The sequence below is a fragment of the Tupaia chinensis genome, unplaced genomic scaffold (assembly GCF_000334495.1).
Source record: "Tupaia chinensis unplaced genomic scaffold, TupChi_1.0 Scaffold000272_1, whole genome shotgun sequence".
Classification (NCBI taxonomy): domain Eukaryota; kingdom Metazoa; phylum Chordata; class Mammalia; order Scandentia; family Tupaiidae; genus Tupaia; species Tupaia belangeri.
Window position 1 is genome coordinate 2,340,369 of NW_006159754.1, and position 23,448 is coordinate 2,363,816.

At 42.2% G+C, this 23,448-nt stretch overlaps 2 protein-coding genes across 2 annotated transcripts in view; one reads left to right on the forward strand and one right to left on the reverse strand.

Moving 5' to 3' along the window:
- Positions 1–23,448, forward strand: part of MED12L (mediator complex subunit 12L) — a 393,053-nt gene that overhangs the window by 217,239 nt on the left and 152,366 nt on the right. The window lies entirely within an intron of this gene.
- Positions 15,422–23,448, reverse strand: part of GPR87 (G protein-coupled receptor 87) — a 30,279-nt gene continuing 22,252 nt past the window's right edge. Inside the window, exons 2-4 of the mRNA XM_006149781.2 lie at positions 22,538–22,669; positions 15,717–16,767; positions 15,422–15,611 (exon numbers count right to left, since the gene is read on the reverse strand). Of these exons, the coding sequence (XP_006149843.1) occupies positions 15,422–15,611; positions 15,717–16,767; positions 22,538–22,571 (1,275 nt within the window). The 5' untranslated portion in view covers positions 22,572–22,669. The remainder of the gene's footprint in view (positions 15,612–15,716; positions 16,768–22,537; positions 22,670–23,448) is intronic.

Sequence of the window (23,448 nt, forward strand, 5' to 3'; positions counted from 1 at the left end):
GTTGTTCAACTTCGTAGTGAAGTAACTGAAGGTGTTTTAAAAACATGTCATCTGGCCAGAAAACACTGAGTGCAGACATAACTTTTTGCATTTGTCTGTATAACATATTAACTCTTGCCCAAGTCAATATATTGATTTGGAATGGTGGAAGAAGGGACAGAAGTTGTATCATAAGGATATGATAAAACCTCTTGTGGTTAGTAACAGGCACCAAAATCCACTGGCAATTGTGCACCTGCCTTCATCAGAGAATGATCATGAAGGAACAAATGCGTGGTACCATATCACCATCTCCTGGTAGATTGAAAGAAGTCACATTTTATAGGCCCAGCCTTGGTGGCTTAGTCAGTACCTGGAGGCCACATGGTTGACCACAGGTTCAGATCCCCAGGTTGGCCTGAAAACATGCTGGGCGTGTGCACAGGTACCTGTGGTCCTGGGGAGGCTGAGGGCTGGGGCTGGGGTCCCTCATCAAGAATCCTTTCTTTCTCTCATCTCACTCTATCATTTTTTTAAAAAAGAGAGATTTTTAAAAAGACAGTTCATAAAATGAATTAATATAGGTAACATTTACCTACCTTATGGACCGTTCACAAAACCTCACTTTGACACAGGTGCTAACCTTGAGTCATCAGATTGATTGTCTAATCCTAATTCTGTATTGTTAGCGTTAGATTTGATGTCAGTCCTCATAATCAGAAGGAAAGGTTTTCAATTGATATCAGCAAATAACCCACATTGAGAACTTTAATTGTTGCAAAACAGAAACTTCTGTGCACTTATTTCCTCTTCACGTGATTTTTTGGAAGGATGCCGAGGAAGCAGAAGACACTTTCTTTTACACCATCATGTCTCAGAATTGTGTCATTTTTTTTCCCTCTCTTCATTTTGCTCCTATCTGATCTCAGGAGTCAGCTCAACCATCTGTGTTTGGCAATGTCCCTGGTACCTCAGTGCCAGTATTCTGACGTGGCCTGGAGATTTATATCGTGCCTAGCCTACAACGGGCGGTGGCTGTTCTTGTTTGTGTCCTTGTCCTGGTATCGCCAGTCCGCACTGCCACAGTAGGGACTCAGGCATGATTGGTTGAAAGAATGTATGTTACAAAACGTGGGAAGACTGGGAATATCTCCCAACTCTGTGTATTCTGATTCTGTAGGTAAGTGTAAGTGAGATGATGAAATCGATCTGAAAACAAGGACTAAGAATATTTCCCATTGCAAATATTATCCCAGGGACATGAAATCATTTAATTCCTTGTATCTGTGTATTTTTGAAGCCCTTTTGTATGTGTCGGAGCCCCTGACCTGCGTAGGACAGGATGCCACACTACTTTCGAAGAGTTCATTTACTTACCTCATTACTTAGTTTTTTACCTAACTGCTCAGCTTTCCAGTAAATTGATGGAACAAGTGAGGAAAATGAGCCTCAAGAAGTCACCGAAGGGGACCAGCAGTTAGCGTAATGGCTATGTCACTGGACTCCCATGTAGTCAACCGCGGTTCGAGTCCCGGACCTGGTGACTTAGAACTCACGCCGGGCGCATGTGCGTGTGTGCCCAAGATCCAGAGAGGAGAGTGGAGGAGAAGGGATTGTGGTGTGGCCATCCCCCCTGGGGAGTGATTTCTCACTTTCTGTCTTTCTCTCTCCCTCTGTCTGGCGAGGGCACGTACTCTATGGCAAAAGACTGACAGATGTGGGGAAAGTCTTTGTTTTGTCAGATAAACTTTCCCAGCATTGAGAGAAGCAGATGCCGCTGGTTCACGTTGCTGTGATGTGAGGGGAGCTTAGGCTCGGCACAGTTAGAGGGAAGGGCTTGCGCTGTGAGACTTAAGGGAACTTGGCTGAAGGTTACCTGAAGTCAAAGGAAATGCTGTGGGTGATCACATGTAGGTGGTTTTTGTTGGTTTGTTTCATTTTTCTTCACTCAAAGAGTAGACCATGCCTGAAATCAGTGGAGTCAGTCCTCCTTCTGTGTTCAGCCAACTGGTATTAGCTAAGCATACTCTTATAGTTCCAGATTATGCGAGAGTCGTTTTGTTATCCTTGGAAATTTAATTTCTTTGATGACCTGAGGATTCTTTGTGCTTTCAGGCAATTAATCATGTAAACACAGCAAGTCTTGCTGGTTAATAATTTGAGCACCACAGTTATTCTTGTTTTTTTTTTTTTGTGTGTGTGTGTGTGTATGTATGTTTTTTGTTTTTTGTATGCTTAATGAGAACTGAAGAATTAATGAGGCCAAATTTCTGTATTAGTTTTTGAATGGACCATTCAAGGGACAGCTGAACTGTTGGTCTTGTCTGATTCTCAGTGATTGGAAACAGTGTTATCGTCTGAATATTTGTGTCCTTAAATTCCTGTCTTGAGATTTAATCTTTAACGTGTTGGTATTAATCATTGGAGTCTTTGAGAGATGGCCAGGTCCTGAAGGTGGAATTTCTGTGGATAGAATTAATACTTTTATAAAAGAGACCTGAGAAAACTCACTTGCCCTTGGTGTCCATCAGCCACGTGAGGACACAGCAGGTGCCATCTGTGAAGAACAGACCCTCGCCACACACTCGTCTGCTGGTTCTTAGGTCTTGGGCTTCCAAGTTAACAGAACAGCGCACAATACATTTTGGTTTACACATTACCCAGTTTAAGGTATTTTGCTATAGCAGCAGGAGTGAGGTGGTGTGGTTCTACTCCTGTGACTTCTTCCTGATGAGTGGGATTATTTCAGAATCCCTGTTCTACTTGAGAGTAGGCTCTCGCATCATCAGTCGCTTCCAGGAGAATCACAGTCCTTCTGTAGGTGTTATTTACTCAACCCGCTGTGGTAGTTGGAGGATACCTGTTCCCTCACATTGCTCGTCCTCCTGATCAGCCTCTGGGTTTCGTTATCCTCTTCATGGTGGCCTATGCCTTGGAAGGGCAAATATAGCCTGTCTCTAAAGATCTCTTGAAATCATACCTAGCATAAAAGTTGTACCTAGAAGTTAATAGTATTAAGAAAGATTTGAGACGGTTTCGCTTTAGAGGAAAGAATGTAAGTTAGAATTAAGCTTGTGCATCCTTTCAGGAAGTAAAAGCAAATATCCAATTTGTGTGGGCTGCGTTCTTTCTTACGACCTTTAGCGTAACTGCAAGCAACAAGCACTAACTCAGAATCCCATTATCCACGCTCCCAGGAAGCAGCCATTAGACGCTTTTGTCGACTCGCTGCCAGCCCCTCACTCAGGAGCCCACAGTTTGCGTTAGCTGGATGGGAGGAGCTACCAAGTGGGCACCTCACATGGATGAGACAGCTGGAGACACGGAGGAGTGCTTTCCCCTTGTCCTGGGGGGCTTGTTTTACTAGGCAATGCAATCCTGATGCAGAGATGTATCTTCTCATGTCTCGTGAGTGTGAGACCATGCTCTCGTTTGCCCACACTGTCCCAGTTTATACCTGCTGTGCCAATTCAGTAAGTGACACCTTCTAAAGTGTCCAATACATTATACATGGCCTTCTAATTATAAGGGTATAAAAGGTCAAAAACGCACGATTGACGCACTGGCTTAACGGACTGTTTTCTTAATGCTGAGTATTATCTGTTGTGTTTATTAAATAACTTATTTAAGCTTCAGTTGAGGGAATCTCCCGACCTCATCCCCAGACTTATTTGCAGTGTTGCTGTAGTTTATATCTGTGGTGATAGCATTTGGTAACTTAAATAATTAGAAGGCCTTTGGTAGTATCAGTACTACCTTGGGGGATGTATTTCATTTTTTCTATTGAACCGTGGTTAAAATCCTAGCTTCTGGAGCCAGATTGTCTGGGTATGGATACTTTTTACTCAGTGACCTTGGAAAGTCACTCAACTTCTTCATCTCTAACCAGGGGTAAATGCTGCTACTTCCTCATGGGTTTATTTTGGGGATTACAATGGGTTGATGCAGGCTGGGTGTGGAACAATGTCTGGTATGTAAGCATTAGCTATTTTTATTTCAGTCAAAAACAACCATCCAGTGTTAAGAGTACTAGAAAAGTCTGTTTGATGGGCTGGGAAGCAGCAGCAGAATCAGTCCCCAGGCAGTAGGGCCATCAATTTAAAATCATTGGGGCTGGTTCGTTTTCCTCCCTGAGTGTGGCCCTCAGTGAGAGGTCAGATCTAGGTCTCCCCATCTGCAGAATCCTTGCTTATCCGTGAGGCCACATCCTCTCCCTCTAGGTGAGCCCCGCTGCAGGTAGGGCCAGGCCAGGCAGAGGCCTGGGTTGTCTTCCATTCCTGGGGGTGGACTGGCAGGCTTTGGTGCAAGATTGTGAATTGGGGTGTGTGAAAGTGGGGAACATGGGCTGAGAACAAGAGGGGAAGCAGAGTTCCAGCTCTGGTGTCTGGCTGGATGTAGGGCTCATAACCTGAGTCCAAGGTCAGGAGTCTCTTTGGATGGAATGGAGATCGAGATGCAGTCCCGGTAATAGCAGGTAACTGCCCCAGAAGGCATTTTGTCCAATTCAGGATATTCTTTGTCATCTCTCTGGTGGCTCAAGTCACAGTATGAGTTTTTCTCACTCAGTGAAGAATTATCTGTACTTCTCATGGGAGTGGTCCATTAACTTTTTCAGGAGTGAGAAACCTGTTGATCATTTTCCGAGCTTATAATTTAAACCTATTTTGCATATAAAATTTATTTTTGCGTGATTTAATATATGCCGACCCCAATTTTTCAGGACTTGAACCACTGTCTATCAGTGATTCTGTTTTATTTGGAACCTCATCAAGAATTGTTCCCTTTGGAAAGCCACGTCACCATTGGTAATGATGAAAGTGGCATTTGGGCCACAAGTAGCATTTGTAACTGTTGATTCACATGAATATATGGATAAATGCAGGCATCTGACCACCGCATGTAGAATGAATGAATATCTACTCAAATAATTGTGTCTAAGTATTTGCATATTACACAACGTACTTTTATTGTAAGTTTCTTCTATATTTCCCATATATTATAATATGAATATGGTCACACACAAATACACCCCAGGTATCTGTGCTTTATTTCACAGTGTGAGTGCATGTATTTGAGTGACTGTAATTTAGTTAAATATTACCAGCCTCTTAGCAACATGGTCTCAATTTTTGTTCTCCTTGTATATTAACTCTTAGTAACTAAATGAAGCACAGGCATGGCTGCTAGCTGTCTAATACACAAACCTTCATGTAAATGATGCACACGAGTGACCAATCAACTCACTTCTTTCAGAGACTGTCAGTGATTGGTCACTCGCACCTGCCATTCGGTTCAAGCACAAGCATCAGCGTGCAGTTGTGTTGCCCTGTTTTCGCCAATGATAAAATAAATGCTGCACCATCATACACAAAGAGATAATCAAGAGAATTAGCCAAGAATTAGCAAGTGCAACAAAGAGAAGCAATAACACAGGAAGTGAAATTTGAATTAAATGCGAATGGACTTACTGAGGAAATCACTTACCGTAAGAATTTTGAGCTTCTAGTATGCCGTCAGATGAACTTATTGGGAAAAAATCGTGATAAACAGATGAGATGTCTGAGAGAGCAAGAAACTTCCTATTAAAGGAATCCTGAGATACTTCACGACACTGAAAGCCAATGGATAAAATTTGGAAGCTGATTCAGACTTAGGAAAGAGTAAAACAGTTCTAGAAGGCATAGAAAATGATGTTTACTATGTATTATAAATTACATAGTTATGAGAAGAAAATAAGCACTACTGAAAGACGTAGACTATATTTCAGGCTCTTTGAAGACCAGGGATGATTTATTGTTGATGATTAACAGATGGCTTTCAATGTTATTGAAGACAGTTTGATTTGACTGGTAGTAACCATCTTGAGCATTAGGTGTGACTTTTTTTTTTCTTTCTTAAAGAGAGATTTTTGCTATAGGATGTGTGCGCTCACCGGAGAGACAGAGAGAGACAGAGAAACAGTGAGAAATCACCCCCAGGTCGGGGGAGGGATGGCCATGCCACAATCTCATCTTGTCCATTCTCTTCTTGGGATCTTGGGCATGCACACACATGTGCCTGGTGTGTTTCGAGCCTCAGGGTCCAGGGCTTGTACCATGCTCAGCCAGGGGGAAGTCCAGCAATGTAACCATTATGCCATTTTCTGATTCCAGGTGTGACTTTAACAAAAGAAAACTACTTAAAAACCATCATAGATTAAGAGTTTGAGTCACAATGGATAAATGCAGGCATCTGACCACCGCATGTAGAATGAATGAATATCTACTCAAATAATTGTGTCTAAGTATTTGCATATTACACAACGTACTTTTATTGTAAGTTTCTTCTATATTTCCCATATATTATAATATGAATATGGTCACACACAAATACACCCAAGCTATCTGTGCTTTATTTCACAGTATTTGAGTTACTGTAATTTAGTTAAATATTACCAGCCTCTTAGCAACATGGTCTCAATTTTTGTTCTCCTTGTATATTAACTCTTAGTAAGTAAATGAAGCACAGGCATGGCTGCTAGCTGTCTAATACACAAACCTTCATGTAAATGATGCACACGAGTGACCAATCAACTCACTTCTTTCAGAGACTGTCAGTGATTGGTCACTTGCACCTGCCATTCGGTTCATGCACAAGCATCAGCATGCAGTTGTGTTGCCCTGTTTTCGCCAATGATAAAATAAATGCTGCACCATCATACACAAAGAGATAATCAAGAGAATTAGCCAAGAATTAGCAAGTGCAACAAAGAGAAGCAATAACACAGGAAGTGAAATTTGAATTAAATGCGAATGGACTTACTGAGGAAATCACTTACCGTAAGAATTTTGAGCTTCTAGTATGCCGTCAGATGAACTTATTGGGAAAAAATCGTGATAAACAGATGAGATGTCTGAGAGAGCAAGAAACTTCCTATTAAAGGAATCCTGAGATACTTCACGACACTGAAAGCCAATGGATAAAATTTGGAAGCTGATTCAGACTTAGGAAAGAGTAAAACAGTTCTAGAAGGCATAGAAAATGATGTTTACTATGTATTATAAATTACATAGTTATGAGAAGAAAATAAGCACTACTGAAAGACGTAGACTATATTTCAGGCTCTTTGAAGACCAGGGATGATTTATTGTTGGTGATTAACAGATGGCTTTCAATGTTATTGAAGACAGTTTGATTTGACTGGTAGTAACCATCTTGAGCATTAGGTGTGACTTTTTTTTTTCTTTCTTAAAGAGAGATTTTTGCTATAGGATGTGTGCGCTCACCGGAGAGACAGAGAGAGACAGAGAAACAGTGAGAAATCACCCCCAGGTCGGGGGAGGGATGGCCATGCCACAATCTCATCTTCTCCATTCTCCTCTTGGGATCTTGGGCATGCACACACATGTGCCTGGTGTGTTTCGAGCCTCAGGGTCCAGGGCTTGTACCATGCTCAGCCAGGGGGAAGTCCAGCAATGTAACCATTATGCCATTTTCTGATTCCAGGTGTGACTTTAACAAAAGAAAACTACTTAAAAACCATCATAGATTAAGAGTTTGAGTCACATACTTTATACTAAATCCTTTAGCCCTAATTACACAAACGGTGTGTGTGTTTGCATGCGTGTATACTTAAATGTGGCCAGAGTGTTTTCGGAGTCTATGTAACACTGAAACCTATGCCTAGACTTGGACACTGGAAAACCTTACACTATAGACCTGTGTTCATTAATGAAGATGAATTAATCAAGCACATGGCCAATTCTGTTTGTCATAGAAACTATTCAGACTACAGTGACTCCATATTCTTAGGCATAATTGAAAGAAAAATTGACCAGTTTATTTGTATTTAGATGTTTGCCTAAATTATTTGAAACTGTTGGAAATAATTTCTAATTTAGTTCCTTATTTAGAGCTTCCAAATGAGGAGAAAAAGGGGTACTTTTTTAAAAAACCATTGTAGATTTTTTTATTACTATGGTTTATAAGGAAAATTTAAGGGTATTCAAATGGAGGTTGCCATGCTGTGAGTTTCTTGACGCTGACAATCTTATTTAACACTGACAATCTTATTCTTTCCTCTTCAACTCTAAATGATGTACTTTGTCACCATGGATAAATTGTACTTTGTTTTTCATTTTTTCTGTTATTTAGGAAAGAACAGTCAATATTTGTTGCATTTCCTCATGCCATCCATGTGTTATCTCAGCCTTTTCATTTTTTGTTCTTTTCACATCTGTAAAATAACTTCTTACTGATGTTAATTATTCTTTTCAAATATTTCCATCTTACATTTCTTCAGGCATTTGTATACACTGGCATTAACAAGGCTGTGTAAAATAAGAATGTAGCAAGAGGCTAGACCAGGTTACTGTGCAGGTCGTGTGTTGTAAATAGGACATACTTTTTTTTTTTTTTTGCCTTGTTGTATGAATTTTACCACTAGGTGGTGCTAGAGGGCTAGAGAATGTGTTCTGCATATCAGACACTTGCATAATGTTAACATTTGAAAAGTTTGACTTTTAGAAATATTTGCTTTTAGAAGTCACTTAGGAATATCCAAAAATTATTTTCTGTGCCATGCTAAGCACAATTCTTTTTCTTTCTTTATTTTTAATGTGATACATGCCTAATACATATTTATTGATTTATTAATTGGCTTCTTGTGGTATCTAGTCTGGAGAAAATTATTTTCAAGATTCAAGTGACCTCAAAGCTTTATTTTGTCCTTAATTAAGTTTTTTTTTTAAATATATAACATCTCTTTATGGCGATTATAAAATTTCTTTATGTTTAAGCTATGCTGTCTTGTACTTGTGTACATACCATGTACAGTTTTTTCCCTCCAATATGTAGCCTGAATTTATGCATTTTCTTGGTGACTGGATGGTGTCAGAACAGTAAAACATGATGTGCTATAAGACTTCCCACATGGGAAGGTTCTGGGTTTGTGAGCCGACACCTGTTTGAGTATACCAGGGAGCCCCGTGCCTGGGCTCTGGGGCTGATGGAGCTGGGAATGACTTGCGGTGTCAAGACCCTGGCGGGCCTGCTGTCGCTTTCTTTCTCTCTGTCAGTCTCTCTCACGGCAGAAAGAAAGAAACTATATCTATCTATCATATATATATGTTTGTTTGTTTGTACATTCTAGGCACCATTCCCTGGAAGCTTTAGCTGAGAGTCAAAATAGTGGCATGTTGTTTGGAAATGAGAATAACGTATTTTTGAAGTGGTTTAATGATTATAACAGTCAGTAATACACACAGTAAGTAATTTTTTTTTTTTTTTGGAGAGATTTTCACTGTAGGGCGCGTGCGCTCGCCAGACAGAGAGAGACATAGAGACAGAAAGCGAGAAATCACCCCCCAGGGGGGATGGTCACGCCACAATCCCTTCTCCTCCATTCTCTTCTCGGGATCTTGGGTATGCACGCACATGCGCCCGGCGTGAGTTTTAAGCCACCGGGTCCAGGACACGAACCACAGTCGATTACGTGGGAGTCCAGCGACATAGCCATTACGCTAACTGCTGGTTCCCCACAGTAAGTAATTTCTACACAATCAGTTTCTTTGCAAGTCACTCTTAAGAATAGAACATTCCCTTTTAGACATTCTCTGAGGGACCAACAGATGGCATGGTGGCTACATTGCTGAACTCATACATGGTTGACCATGGTTTGAGTCCCAGATCCAGTGGCTTGAAACTCACACCATTGTGTATGTGAGCGCCCAAGATCCCCCCAAAAATGAAAGAAAAGGGATTGTGCCATGGCCATACCCTCTGGGTTTTTCCTATCGAGGTTATTTTTATTCATGCAAACAATTCATTCTCCGTTAACCTGGGTAATTTGTGTGTGATCATTGTGTGGGAACTTGTATAAAATACAGGTAGTGTAATTTTGATTTTTTTGGTCATACGATTTAAAAAATGGGGATAATAATACTCTTTTTCCCTTTCCTTCTCTGTCTCCCCCAACCCCCAACTCCAGCACACATGCCCTAAGGCTAAAAGAGAAATTCTGTGAATACGTTTTACTCCTGTATAAAGGGAGGAATAAATATGATATTCACTGCTACCTGAGAGTACCTTGAAATGCTGAATGTAATCCAGTAGCTTTTAAGTAAGGAATTTCAGATGATTTTCATATTATTGATTAATATAAAAAAAAAAAAAAAGAAAAATCAAGCCCAGCCAAGGTAGTGTAGAGGTAGTTCAACACTCTGCATTCCTGGAGGCCATCTGGAAGGTCAGGGCTCAGTTCCTGGATGGACTTATACACACGGGGAGCATATATTCATGTCCATGAGCCTGGCTGGCTGGGGAAAGCTGGGGGAAAGAAACTCTGTGGAACCCCATTGAGAGTATTTGTCTTCCTCCTCCCCCTTATTTTCTAGAGTATTAATGGAGTATTACATGTTAACTTCTGACACTAGTGCTCTTTTTATATTTTTCCTATCGAGGTTATTTTATTCATGTAAATGACTCATTCTCCGTTAACCTGGGTAATTTGTGCGTGACCATTGTGTGGGAACTTGTATAAAATACAGGCAGCGTCATTTTGATTTGTTCGGTCACACGAACGAACCGCAGTCGATTACGTGGGAGTCCAGCGACATAGCCATTACGCTAACTGCTGGTTCCCCACAGTAAGTAATTTCTACACAATCAGTTTCTTTGCAAGTCACTCTTAAGAATAGAACATTCCCTTTTAGACATTCTCTGAGGGACCAACAGATGGCATGGTGGCTACATTGCTGAACTCATACATGGTTGACCATGGTTTGAGTCCCAGATCCAGTGGCTTGAAACTCACACCATTGTGTATGTGAGCGCCCAAGATCCCCCCAAAAATGAAAGAAAAGGGATTGTGCCATGGCCATACCCTCTGGGTTTTTCCTATCGAGGTTATTTTTATTCATGCAAACAATTCATTCTCCGTTAACCTGGGTAATTTGTGTGTGATCATTGTGTGGGAACTTGTATAAAATACAGGTAGTGTAATTTTGATTTTTTTGGTCATACGATTTAAAAAATGGGGATAATAATACTCTTTTTCCCTTTCCTTCTCTGTCTCCCCCAACCCCCAACTCCAGCACACATGCCCTAAGGCTAAAAGAGAAATTCTGTGAATACGTTTTACTCCTGTATAAAGGGAGGAATAAATATGATATTCACTGCTACCTGAGAGTACCTTGAAATGCTGAATGTAATCCAGTAGCTTTTAAGTAAGGAATTTCAGATGATTTTCATATTACTGATTAATATAAAAAAAAAAAAAAAGAAAAATCAAGCCCAGCCAAGGTAGTGTAGAGGTAGTTCAACACTCTGCATTCCTGGAGGCCATCTGGAAGGTCAGGGCTCAGTTCCTGGATGGACTTATACACACGGGGAGCATATATTCATGTCCATGAGCCTGGCTGGCTGGGGAAAGCTGGGGGAAAGAAACTCTGTGGAACCCCATTGAGAGTATTTGTCTTCCTCCTCCCCCTTATTTTCTAGAGTATTAATGGAGTATTACATGTTAACTTCTGACACTAGTGCTCTTTTTATATTTTTCCTATCGAGGTTATTTTATTCATGTAAATGACTCATTCTCCGTTAACCTGGGTAATTTGTGCGTGACCATTGTGTGGGAACTTGTATAAAATACAGGCAGCGTCATTTTGATTTGTTCGGTCACACGATTTAAAAAATGGGGATAATAATACTCTTTTTCTAAATCAGTGTTTTAGGATTTCTTATTGATTTAACAATATCATCCATTATTTTAAAGAGGTTTTTTTGCCTTAGAGAACATACACTCGCCAAAGAGAGAGAGACAGAGAGAAAGCGAGAAATCACCCCCCAGGGGTCATGGCCATGTCACAATTCCCTGTCCCCCTGGGATGGAGAAGTAAAACATCATATTATATGTGCCCAATAACTAGACAGTAATTCAATTTTCGATATATTAAAATGGGAGTTTTTAGAGGGCTGGCCCTATAGTACAGTGGTTAAGTATCATGCATGAAGAGCCAGATCTCACATGGCCGATTCCCATTTGAATCTTGGCCTGACAGCTTGGAAAAAAGATGCCAGGCTGTGTGTCGCCACGCCCCAGTGCTGGCGAGATGGAGGAATGCAGGTGGAAGGATCATAGTATGGCCATACCCCATTGAGGAATGCTCTCGCTCGCTCGCTCTCTCTCTCTCTCTCTCTCTCTCTCAGTGAAGGCATACACCCTCTATCAGTTAAAAAAAAGAGGGGGGAGGGATATATTAAATATTCTAAATATCTCAGAATTGAGGCCTGAATTAGAGGATTCACGAGACCCGGGCCAGTGAAGTGCTCGGTGAACTCCAGTGTGCTGAGCAGAGCTACTTGATGCCATTAGCGGGTAGGTTCTCATATTTTCGGTTGTAAGGGGCCTTCCATTGCGTGCATGTATAAACAGTGAAGGAGATCAAGTAAGTTTTGAGGTTTTTGATTGAGAGCTGTGGTGCAGTTAAGAGAACGGAGGATGGAGAGCACAGGACATGACGTGCCGAAGGTGTTTTCCCAGCTGCATTATTGCTTCTTCTTTCATGCGTGAGGCCACTGGAACTCATCCTGGGCATTCTGGGAAGTCTGAGGAAAGGACTGGTCTCTCTAACTGCCTTTTCCCCTTAGCCGACCCGGACCTTGCTAGTGGGACACAATCCGGACTGAGAGTAGCTGTGCAAATGACCAAGTGAGGTAACTGTAAATTCATGCTCTTGAGAGCCCATTGCATTTATGGCATTGAAATCTTGACAGAGAGGTAGATTTTTTTCTTTAAGAGGGATTTATTTATTTATTTATTTTTCTATAGGGCATGTACACTTGTCGGAGAGACAGAAAGTTATCCCCCAGGGAGGATGGCCAGGCCACAGTCCCTTCTCTTTCATTCTCCTCTTGGGATTCTAGGCATGCATGCATACATGCCTGGCTTGAGTCTTTTTTTTTTTTTAATTAGAGATTTTTGCTATAAGGTATGTTTGCTTGCCAGAGAGACAGAGACAGAGAGACAAAAAATGAAAAATCACCCCCTGGGAGATGGCCATGCTACAATGTTTTTTCCTCCATTCTCCTCTCAGGATTTTGGGTGCACATGTACCCGAAATGAGTTTTAAACTGCCAGGTCTGGGACTCGAACTGTGGTCGACTACATGGAAATCCAGCAATGTACCTATTATGCCATCGGCTGGTCCTTCGATATGCCTTCTAAGACTCCAGGTCCTGGACTCAAACCATGGTTGGCTATGTGGAAGTCCAGTGACATAATCATTACACCATCTGCTGGTCCCCAGGTGGATATTTTCATAGATGTCCTATCCCTTTGCCACCAACCGCTCTGTAAACCTCACTCACTTACCGGATACTCTGTGGTCTCCAAATCCTCTTCCCCTGATCCTCTGGATCGTGATAGTTGGGCTGACTTTTTTGTGTTCTTATATTTGCTCTCTTTAGCTTCTTAGAATTTTGCAGACAGTTTACAGAAGTCTAAATAAGGTACGGTGCTGTCCTTAGTATGTGTGCGTTTTGTCTCTGTTGACATCAAATTCCTCTCTAGTCAGCAGACCCACTTTCACTCCTTTGTCAATGCTTCAGTATTGGGAGCATATCAGGCACTTAATGCATGCAGCTGATGGCTTTGATAAAGAATGCCCAAGAGAGGCCAGTATGTAGCATAGTGATTAAGGTGCTGGACTCCAATGTGGCCAACTGCTGTTTGAGTTCTGGACCTGGAGGCTTGAAACTCATGCCAGGTGTGTGTGTGTGTGTGCCTAAGATCCTGAGAGGAAACCAAAAGAGAAGGGGTTGCAGTGTGGCCACCCCCACCGTGGGGTGATTTCTTGCTTTCTGTCTCTTTCTGGTGCAAAATCTCTCTCTCAAAAATAAATAAATAAATAAATAAGTAAAAGTAAGTAAGTAAAAGAATGCCCAAAGGATTTCATTAAAGAGGAAAAAATATTCAAAGATTTAAAAGGTTACTCTTGCACTTATTTTTCAGTGTAGGGTTATATACATATATTTTTTTTTTTTGGAGAGGTTTTCGCTATAGGGCGCGTGCGATCGCCAGACAGACAGAGAGAGACATAGAGACAGAAAGCGAGAAATCACCCCCCAGGGGGGATGGTCACGCCGCAATCCCTTCTCCTCCATTCTCCTCTCGGGATCTTGGGCACGCACGCACACGCGCCCGGCGTGAGATTTAAGCCACCGGGTCTGAGACGCGAACCGCGGTCGACTACGTGGGAGTCCAGCGACATAGCCATTACGCTAACTGCTGGTTCCTCAGTGTAGGGTTATATTTTAAAACTAATGATAGCCCTACTAAACGTGAAATGTACTTTAAAGGGAAGACTGTTTTACTCATAGTTTTTCTCAGACAGACTGTTAGCTGGTGATTTGATGAATTATATCTAATCGATTATTAACCAAGCCTGCATTTTTCCTTCTCTACTCTTCACCTTATAAAGATGTAATGATGGCAACTTCAATGTGACTTCAGAGTTGTCTGTTCATAATCCCCTTTGCTTTTTCTTTTTTTCTTTTGAGAGGTATTCGCTATAGGGCGCGTGCGCTCGTCAGACAGAGAGAGACAGAGAGACAGAAAGCGAGAAATCACCCCCCAGGAGGGATGGTCACGCCGCAATCCCTTCTCCTCCATTCTCCTCTCGGGATCTTGGGCACGCACGCACACACGCCCAGCGTGAGTTCTAAGCCACCGGGTCCGGGACATGAACCGCGGTCGACTAAGTGGGAGTCCAGCGACATAGCCATTACGCTAACTGCTGGTCCCTAATCCCCTTTTCTTAATAGGTAATCACTTCTCTTTCCTCTTCTTTTTTTTTTTTTTTTTTGAGAGATTTTCACTATAGGGCGCGTGCGCTCGCCAGACAGACAGAGAGAGACATAGAGACAGAAAGCGAGAAATCACCCCCCAGGGGGGATGGTCACGCCGCAATCCCTTCTCCTCCATTCTCCTCTCGGGATCTTGGGCACGCACGCACACACGCCCAGCGTGAGTTCTAAGCCACCGGGTCCGGGACATGAACCGCGGTCGACTAAGTGGGAGTCCAGCGACATAGCCATTACGCTAACTGCTGGTTCCCGCTTCTCTTTCCTCTTAAACAGCCCGTTTAATATCAGTTAGTTGAATTTCACTTTATCAATATGTTTTGCTTAAAATATATAGCTGGACCTCCTCTGCCCCCAAATACCTCCCACTGCCCATGTTTATCAGATGGACCTGAGACATTGATAAGCACAGTGAGGGGAGGATGGCCGAAGTTCTCAGATTGCTTGTAGATGGGATGACAGAAGCCCAGAAATGAACATTATACTCAATTACATCTAGCAAATAGGCTGCGTTGCAAACAGCGTTTTCTTTCCCCGTTCTCAAACTTCAAGGCCAAATAGAATGCTCTCCTCTGCGCTTTCCTTCTCTGCCAAAGCAGCTTCAAAGAAGCATCTTCCGAAGGACAGCCGCGGTGTCCTGGCGCCGCTGTGGCACCTCCTGCTCCTCAGCCTGCTTCTTAAACTCGCCATCCCGCCAAAACTGCCTCTTATTTATCTCCCGTTTTCTATGTCTTGGTGTTTTTCTTAGTTCCAAATGATGCCTCAATTTCATACCATTGTCGGGTTTTATCCTTAACTCACATGATGGGCTCAAGCACAAGGGTAACGAAAAGAGACGTTTATTTACACTTTGTACAGATAGAATCTAACAAGCAAGAGAAGGCCCGGCCAGCGGCCTGTCATCCCTACAGTCAGTATAGTCATAGTATATGCGGACTTCGGATCTTCTGACGCTTTGCAGTGATCTGATGCTTTCGCTCCTGGTTCGGATATTTGATTTCTTGAATAGCCTTCTCGAAAAGGACCTACACATGAAAAAGTAAATGATTGGGTCCAGACACACGTTGCATGCAGACAAGAAAAGTGTCATTTCTTTGCAATAATATAGTATTTTGTGTGCGGATTCATCTAGATGCCTGTCTAAGTGACTAAAAGTGAAAGGGATCCTGCACAAATGGTAGGGTAGAAAGCAGGTGAAAAACACAGCTACCACCACCCGGATGCTTTGGTTGTGTTTCCGCTTTCGGCTCGACTGGCTTATGAACTGCCTACTGGATTTGTGGATGTACCTGGATATGGCTATGTAGCACCCAATCAGAATCACCAGCACAGCCACAAACAAGCAGCTGTTCACGTAGGTGACTGCCTTGTGCCATTTCACGCCCAAGGCACTTTTAAGCTTCATGCAGTCATGAATATTTTCCTTAGTGGGTTGTCCATTCGTTAGGATGATGTTTGGCAGGGACAGCACAGCCATGACCACCCAAACGCAAACAGATAAAACCTTCGTAAAGGTGATACTGTACATGCGAGAGTCCCCAAACGGCTTGACCACCTTCAGATAGCGGTCAATGCTTATCAGCCCAAGAAACACGATGGACGTGTACATGTTTGCGTAAAACAAAACAGACGTGTATCTGCAGAGGATGAACCTGAAGTACCAGGGCCCAAATCCTGCGTCATGGACTATTCGGAATGGAAACGTCAGCGTCATGAGGAGGTCGGCAACCACTATGTTTTTGAGATAGAATATGAAGCTGGTTTTATTCCTGATGTGGAAGAAGATCCACACCGCTAGACCATTCAGCAAGATGCTTGCCACAAATATAACGAGGTAGAGCACAGGCAGGACGATGGTGTCAAATTCGTTGTGCAGGGTGCCGTTCTTTCCGGGCCCATCGCTTGTGTTACTGGGACCGTGACTCCCTGGGCTGGGCAGCTCGTTATCTGCAAGAGGGGTGAGAGAGGTGACTTCAGTGCTTGGTGCGTGCGCCCCCCAGACCACCGGGCTCTCTTGCAGGCTGAACTCCTGTTGCATGGAGAGGACAGTGATTTAAACCCACCTCGTGTGTTAATGTTTTCAGTTGCTAAGGAATCAGTGACCACCTCTCCCAATCCCTTCTCTTCTAATCTCGAAGTCTCTTTAGTAAAAAATCATATTTCTGATAGGAATGCCAGCCTTTAGAAAATAAATCTATCATTATAAATTCTGATTTTCAGTTCATAGTTGATATCATTACAAATAGAACCAATAAAATCTGGGGCAGAAAATTGGAACTTCCTATGGGAAGAAAATCGAACATAGTTGTAATTTCAGAGTAGGCTTTGGTACACTCTCTGAAGTTCTTTTTTTTGCTTCCCTCCTCCCAGTTTTAACCTGTATACTTACCAATATTTGGGAAGGAGTAAAACTAGTGGGTCATTTTGAATTTTTTGTTTATAACGTTCTTTTAGTATTTGATGTCCTTTAGGAAGTAGTGTTAGAAATAGAAATAAAATGCTTTTGCATTTTTTAAAGAATGATGTATCTTGGGAACCAGCAGTTAGCGTAATGGCTATGTCGCTGGACTCCCACGTAGTCAACCGCGGGTCGTGTCCCGGACCCGGTGGCTTAAAACTCACGCCGGGCGCGTATGCGTGCGTGCCCAAGATCCCGAGAGGAGAATGGAGGAGAAGGGATTGCGGCATGACCATCCCCCCTGGGGGGTGATTTCTCGCTTTCTGTCTCTATGTCTCTCTCTGTCTGTCTGGCGAGCGCACGCGCCCTACAGTGATAAATCTCTCCAAAAAAAAAAGAGAAAAGAATGATGTATCTTATGTCTACTAAAGTAACACTATGAAAGTCTTAGGTAAAAGTAGGTTTGGTTTACTGATTCTCTTGGGCCTATTTTCACCATATTGTAAATTATAGATAGGTATAAAGTTACTTCTGGTTATTATAAATATTTACACACAATCCAGTGTATTTTTCATTAAGATGTGTTTGTGGAATTAGTAATATCCACAGATATGTTTTTTCATAGTCCCTTGAAAAAAAAATTTTTTTTTTATTCTTAATATTTAAGTGTATTACCAAGGAGGGCAACTTGTTGCAAGTGATTGCTGATTGGGACATTTTTCACATTTATAGGGCTAGGTTTTACCTATTTCTTGCATTATATAAACTTTTAGAGAGAGGGATTTTTTGCTATAGGGCACATGCACTTGCTGGAGAGATACAGAGAGACAGAGAAAAAAAATGAGAATTCACCCTCCCCAGGGGGATGGTCATACCATAATTCCTTCGCCTCCATTCTCCTCTTGGGATTTTGGCCACACATGCACATGTGCTGGGCGAGAGTTTTAAGCCTCTGGGTCCAGGACTTGAACTGTGGTCATGCACGTGGGAGTCCAGGACCTTAACTACTATGCCACCTACTGACCTCTCTTCTATGAACTTTTTTTTTTTTTTTGAGAGATTTTCACTGTAGGGCGCGTGTGCTCGCCAGACAGACAGAGAGAGACATAGAGACAGAAAGCGAGAAATCACCCCCCAGGGGGGATGGTCACGCCACAATCCCTTCTCCTCCATTCTCCTCTCGGGATCTTGGGCACGCACGCACATGCGCCCGGCGTGAGTTTTTTAAGCCACCGGGTCCGGGACACGACCCGCGGTCGACTACGTGGGAGTCCAGCGACATAGCCATTACGCTAACTGCTAGTTCCCTCTTATTTGAACTTTTAAAAAAAAGTTTTGTTTTTATGGATTTTTTTCAGTTTATGTTGTTCAGGATCCATACCAGACTACTCTGCCATATGATCGACGAAATGACTTACCAGGATTTGATTTATGCAGCAGACATTTAAAGGGGCCTCTCACATCCCTTCCCATGGGGGTCCTGATGGATACACCTCACCAGTTCTGTGCTCAAGATCCACCACCACTTAATTGTTCCTCCCGGCTGGCTTCCAGCCATAACTGAGCCTGGGAGAGGGATACCATGACATCTCTTTGCTGAAGAATGACTTTGGCTAGACGACCCCTCCTCAGTCTGGTTAAAACATTCTTTAAACTGTGCTGTAGTCAGGCCCTTCCTACTTCCTCTAAGCGTCTTCCTGCTCTTCTCTCCAGGTGGTCTGAAGGCTGTCCCAGTCTCCTGCCTCCCCCCATTTTCCCTTGAAGCCATTTCCCTCAGTAAATAAACCTCTGGACCTTGCAATCACATCTTGTCATCTCTTCTCTGGAACCTGCGCTAATTGCTCTTTGGGTGTAAGATGAGAAGGAAGGTCGTTTCTGAATTTTCATTTCCCACCAATTTATAAAGTTTATTGTCACAGTGATGTTTTGGGATGGTTTCGTTTTCGAGGTGATAGTATGGATTTAGCCCTTATTTTCCTATATGACGGGCAGTTCAATATAAATTTTGATTCCCTTCTTAGAAGAAGTAGAACAGGAAAGATAGTTTTGATGATTATAATCCAAAAACAGGTTTTAAAATTGCTGCCTGAAGTTTACCTTGTCGTCTTTCTAATTCTTTCCCTTTTATCCCTTGCTATGAGTGTTTTTAAAAAACTGGTTTTCCTGGCCTAAATATCCTTACACAGGCTAGTAATTTATACCCGGACTAGCCTGTTAGGAGGCCCACGGTATTATTAAGCTTTACAAGTTTGAAATGCCTGATTCAGCTGCCACTGAATAACTACTGCCAGTTTCAAATACTGTCTTGAGCCGTGTCCATCAAGCATATTTAAATTTAATGAAATGTTGCCGTCTTGGCTGTTTTGGGCCCAGAAGATCCAAATTAGCATCAATATCATTAGAAACTTACCATATGCAGTTTTCACTGAGTTAAGAGATGTGCTTGAATTAGTTTACTCAGTTAAACACTGAGCAGTCAGTCACTTTTCATCTAGCCCAGGGTTGAACCCCAAGGGATGCAGAGAGGGAACAAGCACGTTGTCATCAGAATAAAGGGTCCAGTGGAGGGACCCAGCCGGAACCAGAGCAGATACTTCATCTCCTGAAGTCGGTGATGGCTGTGCTGTGTAACAGTTACTCTTGAAATGCCTTTCAAAGCCATCATAATTGCAAGTGGAATAGTTTCTGAGCTGCCGCGTCCCAGGCATGGAGCGTTTGAGCTCTCGGTGCCGGCCGGCCCTGGCATCTGCTGTGCATATATCCATTGTGGCGTGGAAAAATGCCTCCTTCCCAGCATTGCTTAGAGATTGTGTGTCCATTCAGTGTATTACTATAATATTTCAAAGTTTAATTATGTGAAGAAGCACTCTCAAGAAATGATGATTTACCTAACGATTATTATTAAAGCTAGGGTCTTAAATCAGAATGTCAAAAACAGGTCTATCTCATAAATAAAAAATACCAAGCATGAGTGGCCTCATTCCATAGTGGTTATTGAACTGTCCTGTGCCTTGCACACAGTGGGGTACAGCCAGTTGATTTTGTCACCTCACTGGGCAGTATTCGCTTCCTTTGTTTACGTATGGGACTAACGCTCTGGAATATAGGACGTCTGACTTCATTGGGATTGGCATGGCTATTGCTCCATTCACAAATTGCACATTTACCATGCAGCTTAAGTAACGAGTGGGTAAAGCCTGTTATGGGTTGTTTTTTGGAGTGATATGGTAGACAGAAAACATGGTTCTTAAGCGAGAGGAGTCAACCATCAGTTGCTCTGGAAGGCTTGCAGCTTAGTATTAGGAAAGTTTTGTGTGACTAATTTGTTTTACAGGATTAAATCTTTGTCATATTCTTTTCTGTCAGCTACCTACCTGTCATTTCTTTTCTTCTCCATCATTGTCCCCAATTTTCCTGAAACTTACGAGTGTACTCACAAGCATTTCTCTGTATGTCTTTTCCATGACGGAATATTGACCATTAAGAGTGAGTGGCTGTTTTCACCCAGACAGTTTAATCATATTCTTGACTGTCAATAAAGAATGTGACCAAGTTGGGGGACATTTTTAATGATGGTAGCTGAGTGGTTCAATTATGATAAATTAGAAGCTGTTTTTACAGTGCCAAGGCTGTTTTTTTCCTCCATATTCCTTGGTTCCCAGGATGGTATTTCCTACATTGTTTAATACAGAGTGATAATTGATAGTAATAGCTCCTTGATTATTCTGTCCCTCACTCTCCCTCCATTAACTCCTTGGTTATTAACTTAATAAACAAATAAACACAGTGATAAAAGAACTCTACCTCCAAAGTAAATTATTTTATGCCACGTTTGAGAGTGGGGTGTGTGTGCGCACGCGTGTGCGTGCATGTGTTTGGGAGTTGAGGGGGCTGCGACTGTCTATTTGTGTTGGGGAAGTCTGGGTGTGCACATTTGTGCGGGGGAAGGCATGAACTTTGTGGCCAATGTAGTGCTAACCAGATGTGGCATTTTAGAGTTAAGTTAAAATGAAGCACAATTAGACATTTGGTTCTGGGTCCAGTGGTAGCTCAGTGGTAATGCACCTGGACCCATACATGAAAGGTTCTGAGTTTGTTCCCCTGCACCTCCTTGAGTAGATTAGGCATGCACGTTCCCATTATTGGGGCTGAATGAGAATGGGGGTATGAAGAACCTTTTGGGGTGCCTATCTCTTTGTCTCTCTCATGAAAAAATTAAATAAAATTTGTAAAGTGTTTAAAAAAAACTGAATTTCTTAATCACATTAGTCATGTTTAAGTTTCTCAGTAACCATGCATGTGAATATTGTATTGACTAGTATGCACATAGAATTTTCTTTTTCTTTTTTATAAAGAATATTTATTTAATTCTATTTGTTGTTGTTGTTATTATTTTTTAATTGACCAGACAGAGAAAGGGAAAGTGAGAAAGCAAGCTGTCATATCCAGGACTTGAACCGCAGTCTACCATGTGGGAATCCAGTGCCTTTAACCACCACGCCATCTGGCAACCTCATACCCAGAATTTTCATCATTGAACAAAGTCTTATTTAATGTGCTGGTTTAGTCGCTTAATGACTTTATAAGGTGAAATAACTAATAGCCACTTTGTCGAGCCTTCTGAGTTAAATTGCTTGATCACAGGATGTAGAATTTAGTGGGTGTTTGCTCTGTGCCCTCCATGCTGATGGCAGTTCGTCCTCTTAACAGAGTCACACTGTGAATGATCGAAAGAGTGGTGGCGAGTCTTGGTACTTTTGCTTTGCTGACGCTACACTGTAGTTCATGGAGGTGTGTAACTCCTGGCACAAAGTGTGAAAGTATCAACCTCTGTCACTACTCTACCTGCCAGGTGGGGCTGATACAATAAAGTCATGCAAATTACAGGGTGTCACTACCTCAGCACAGCTGCTCAGTGTGATCCTTTTCTAAATAGTCACCCGGGAGAGTTGGGAGATGCTGTCTTTGGCCTCCTGGGGAACCTCAGTGAACCTTGGTTTAGACCATTACGTCTGAAAGGTAATATGTACTTCGGTTTGAGTTTAAAAATCTCCCTCAAATATTATTCATTTAATCCTACTCATCGTTTTGGAGACGGTGTCTAGATGAAACGATGTTTAAAACAAAGTGGTGGCAAGTTACAGTGATCTCACGGATGCCATTTCTGCATGTTTGCTGTTTATGCTTAATGAAAGGCAAGATTAGGTGCTGGCTTGTTCTGTTAATTCTCTTGGCCATTCAGACCCAAACGTTGTCACGTGGTATCAACAACAGTCATCGATCAAGTAAGATTTTCTCTACATCTTTTCTGTGACTTACTTGGTAGTTTAGTGAGCGTCCAGTTGAGCCCCATTCTTCAGTTGCAGTGTGCTGTAAGCAGAAACACGTGTCAGGAAACACTTGGGGACAGTTCAGGCATGGGTTTAGCATAGGTTATTCCTGGTTTGATTTCTGGGGAGAAAAGAAAAGGAGAAAAACAGAAGGAATTTGAATACAATATCTTGATCTGTTGAGCAAACTAAATATGCTTTCGCGGTTCAGGGAACACTCCTCTTTGGATGCAAACACCTGTGCCACACGGGAGCTCTCTGCTCTGTCCTGCTTCAGCCCGCCATGACATGGACTGTTTTCTGTGTATTCTCACCATGCGAAGGCCCTGTTTGATCCTGGGAATGTGACTTGACATCTCTGTGACTCAGTGTCCCCCATCTCTGAAATGGGAATGGTGGTAACACAATATCATATGAAGGATTATGTGAAATAAGCTGTGAGCCACTTAATAGAATCTGGATCCATGAATGCCGATTGTCAGCCTACCTGTCTTGCCATCGCTTGCTCCCTCCCTCCCTTCCTTTCTTCCTTTTTGATCCAAGCACATATAAATAAATGCATGTATGATAGCACTTAGAAGCAATTGGAGACTGTTCGATGATTTTTAAAATATCTAGCGCTAACATATGCAAGATGTTTCATAAGCTCACATGCTTCACCGCCATGTTCTTGCACTAGCTGGGGTTCAAGCTCCGGCTGCATCCAGCACCAAACACCTGCTGGGACTTCTACCACGTTCCATGACCTCTCTGGACTTGGACCGAAGACTCTATAACATCTCTATCAGGGTCTAAATTTATATGAGTTTACAAGTCTTCCCTAACCGTAGATTCCTGTTAAGATTTTTACGTCTTTTAACATTTATCTCAGAAGTCCCTGTATTTCTTTGGGACAACCAT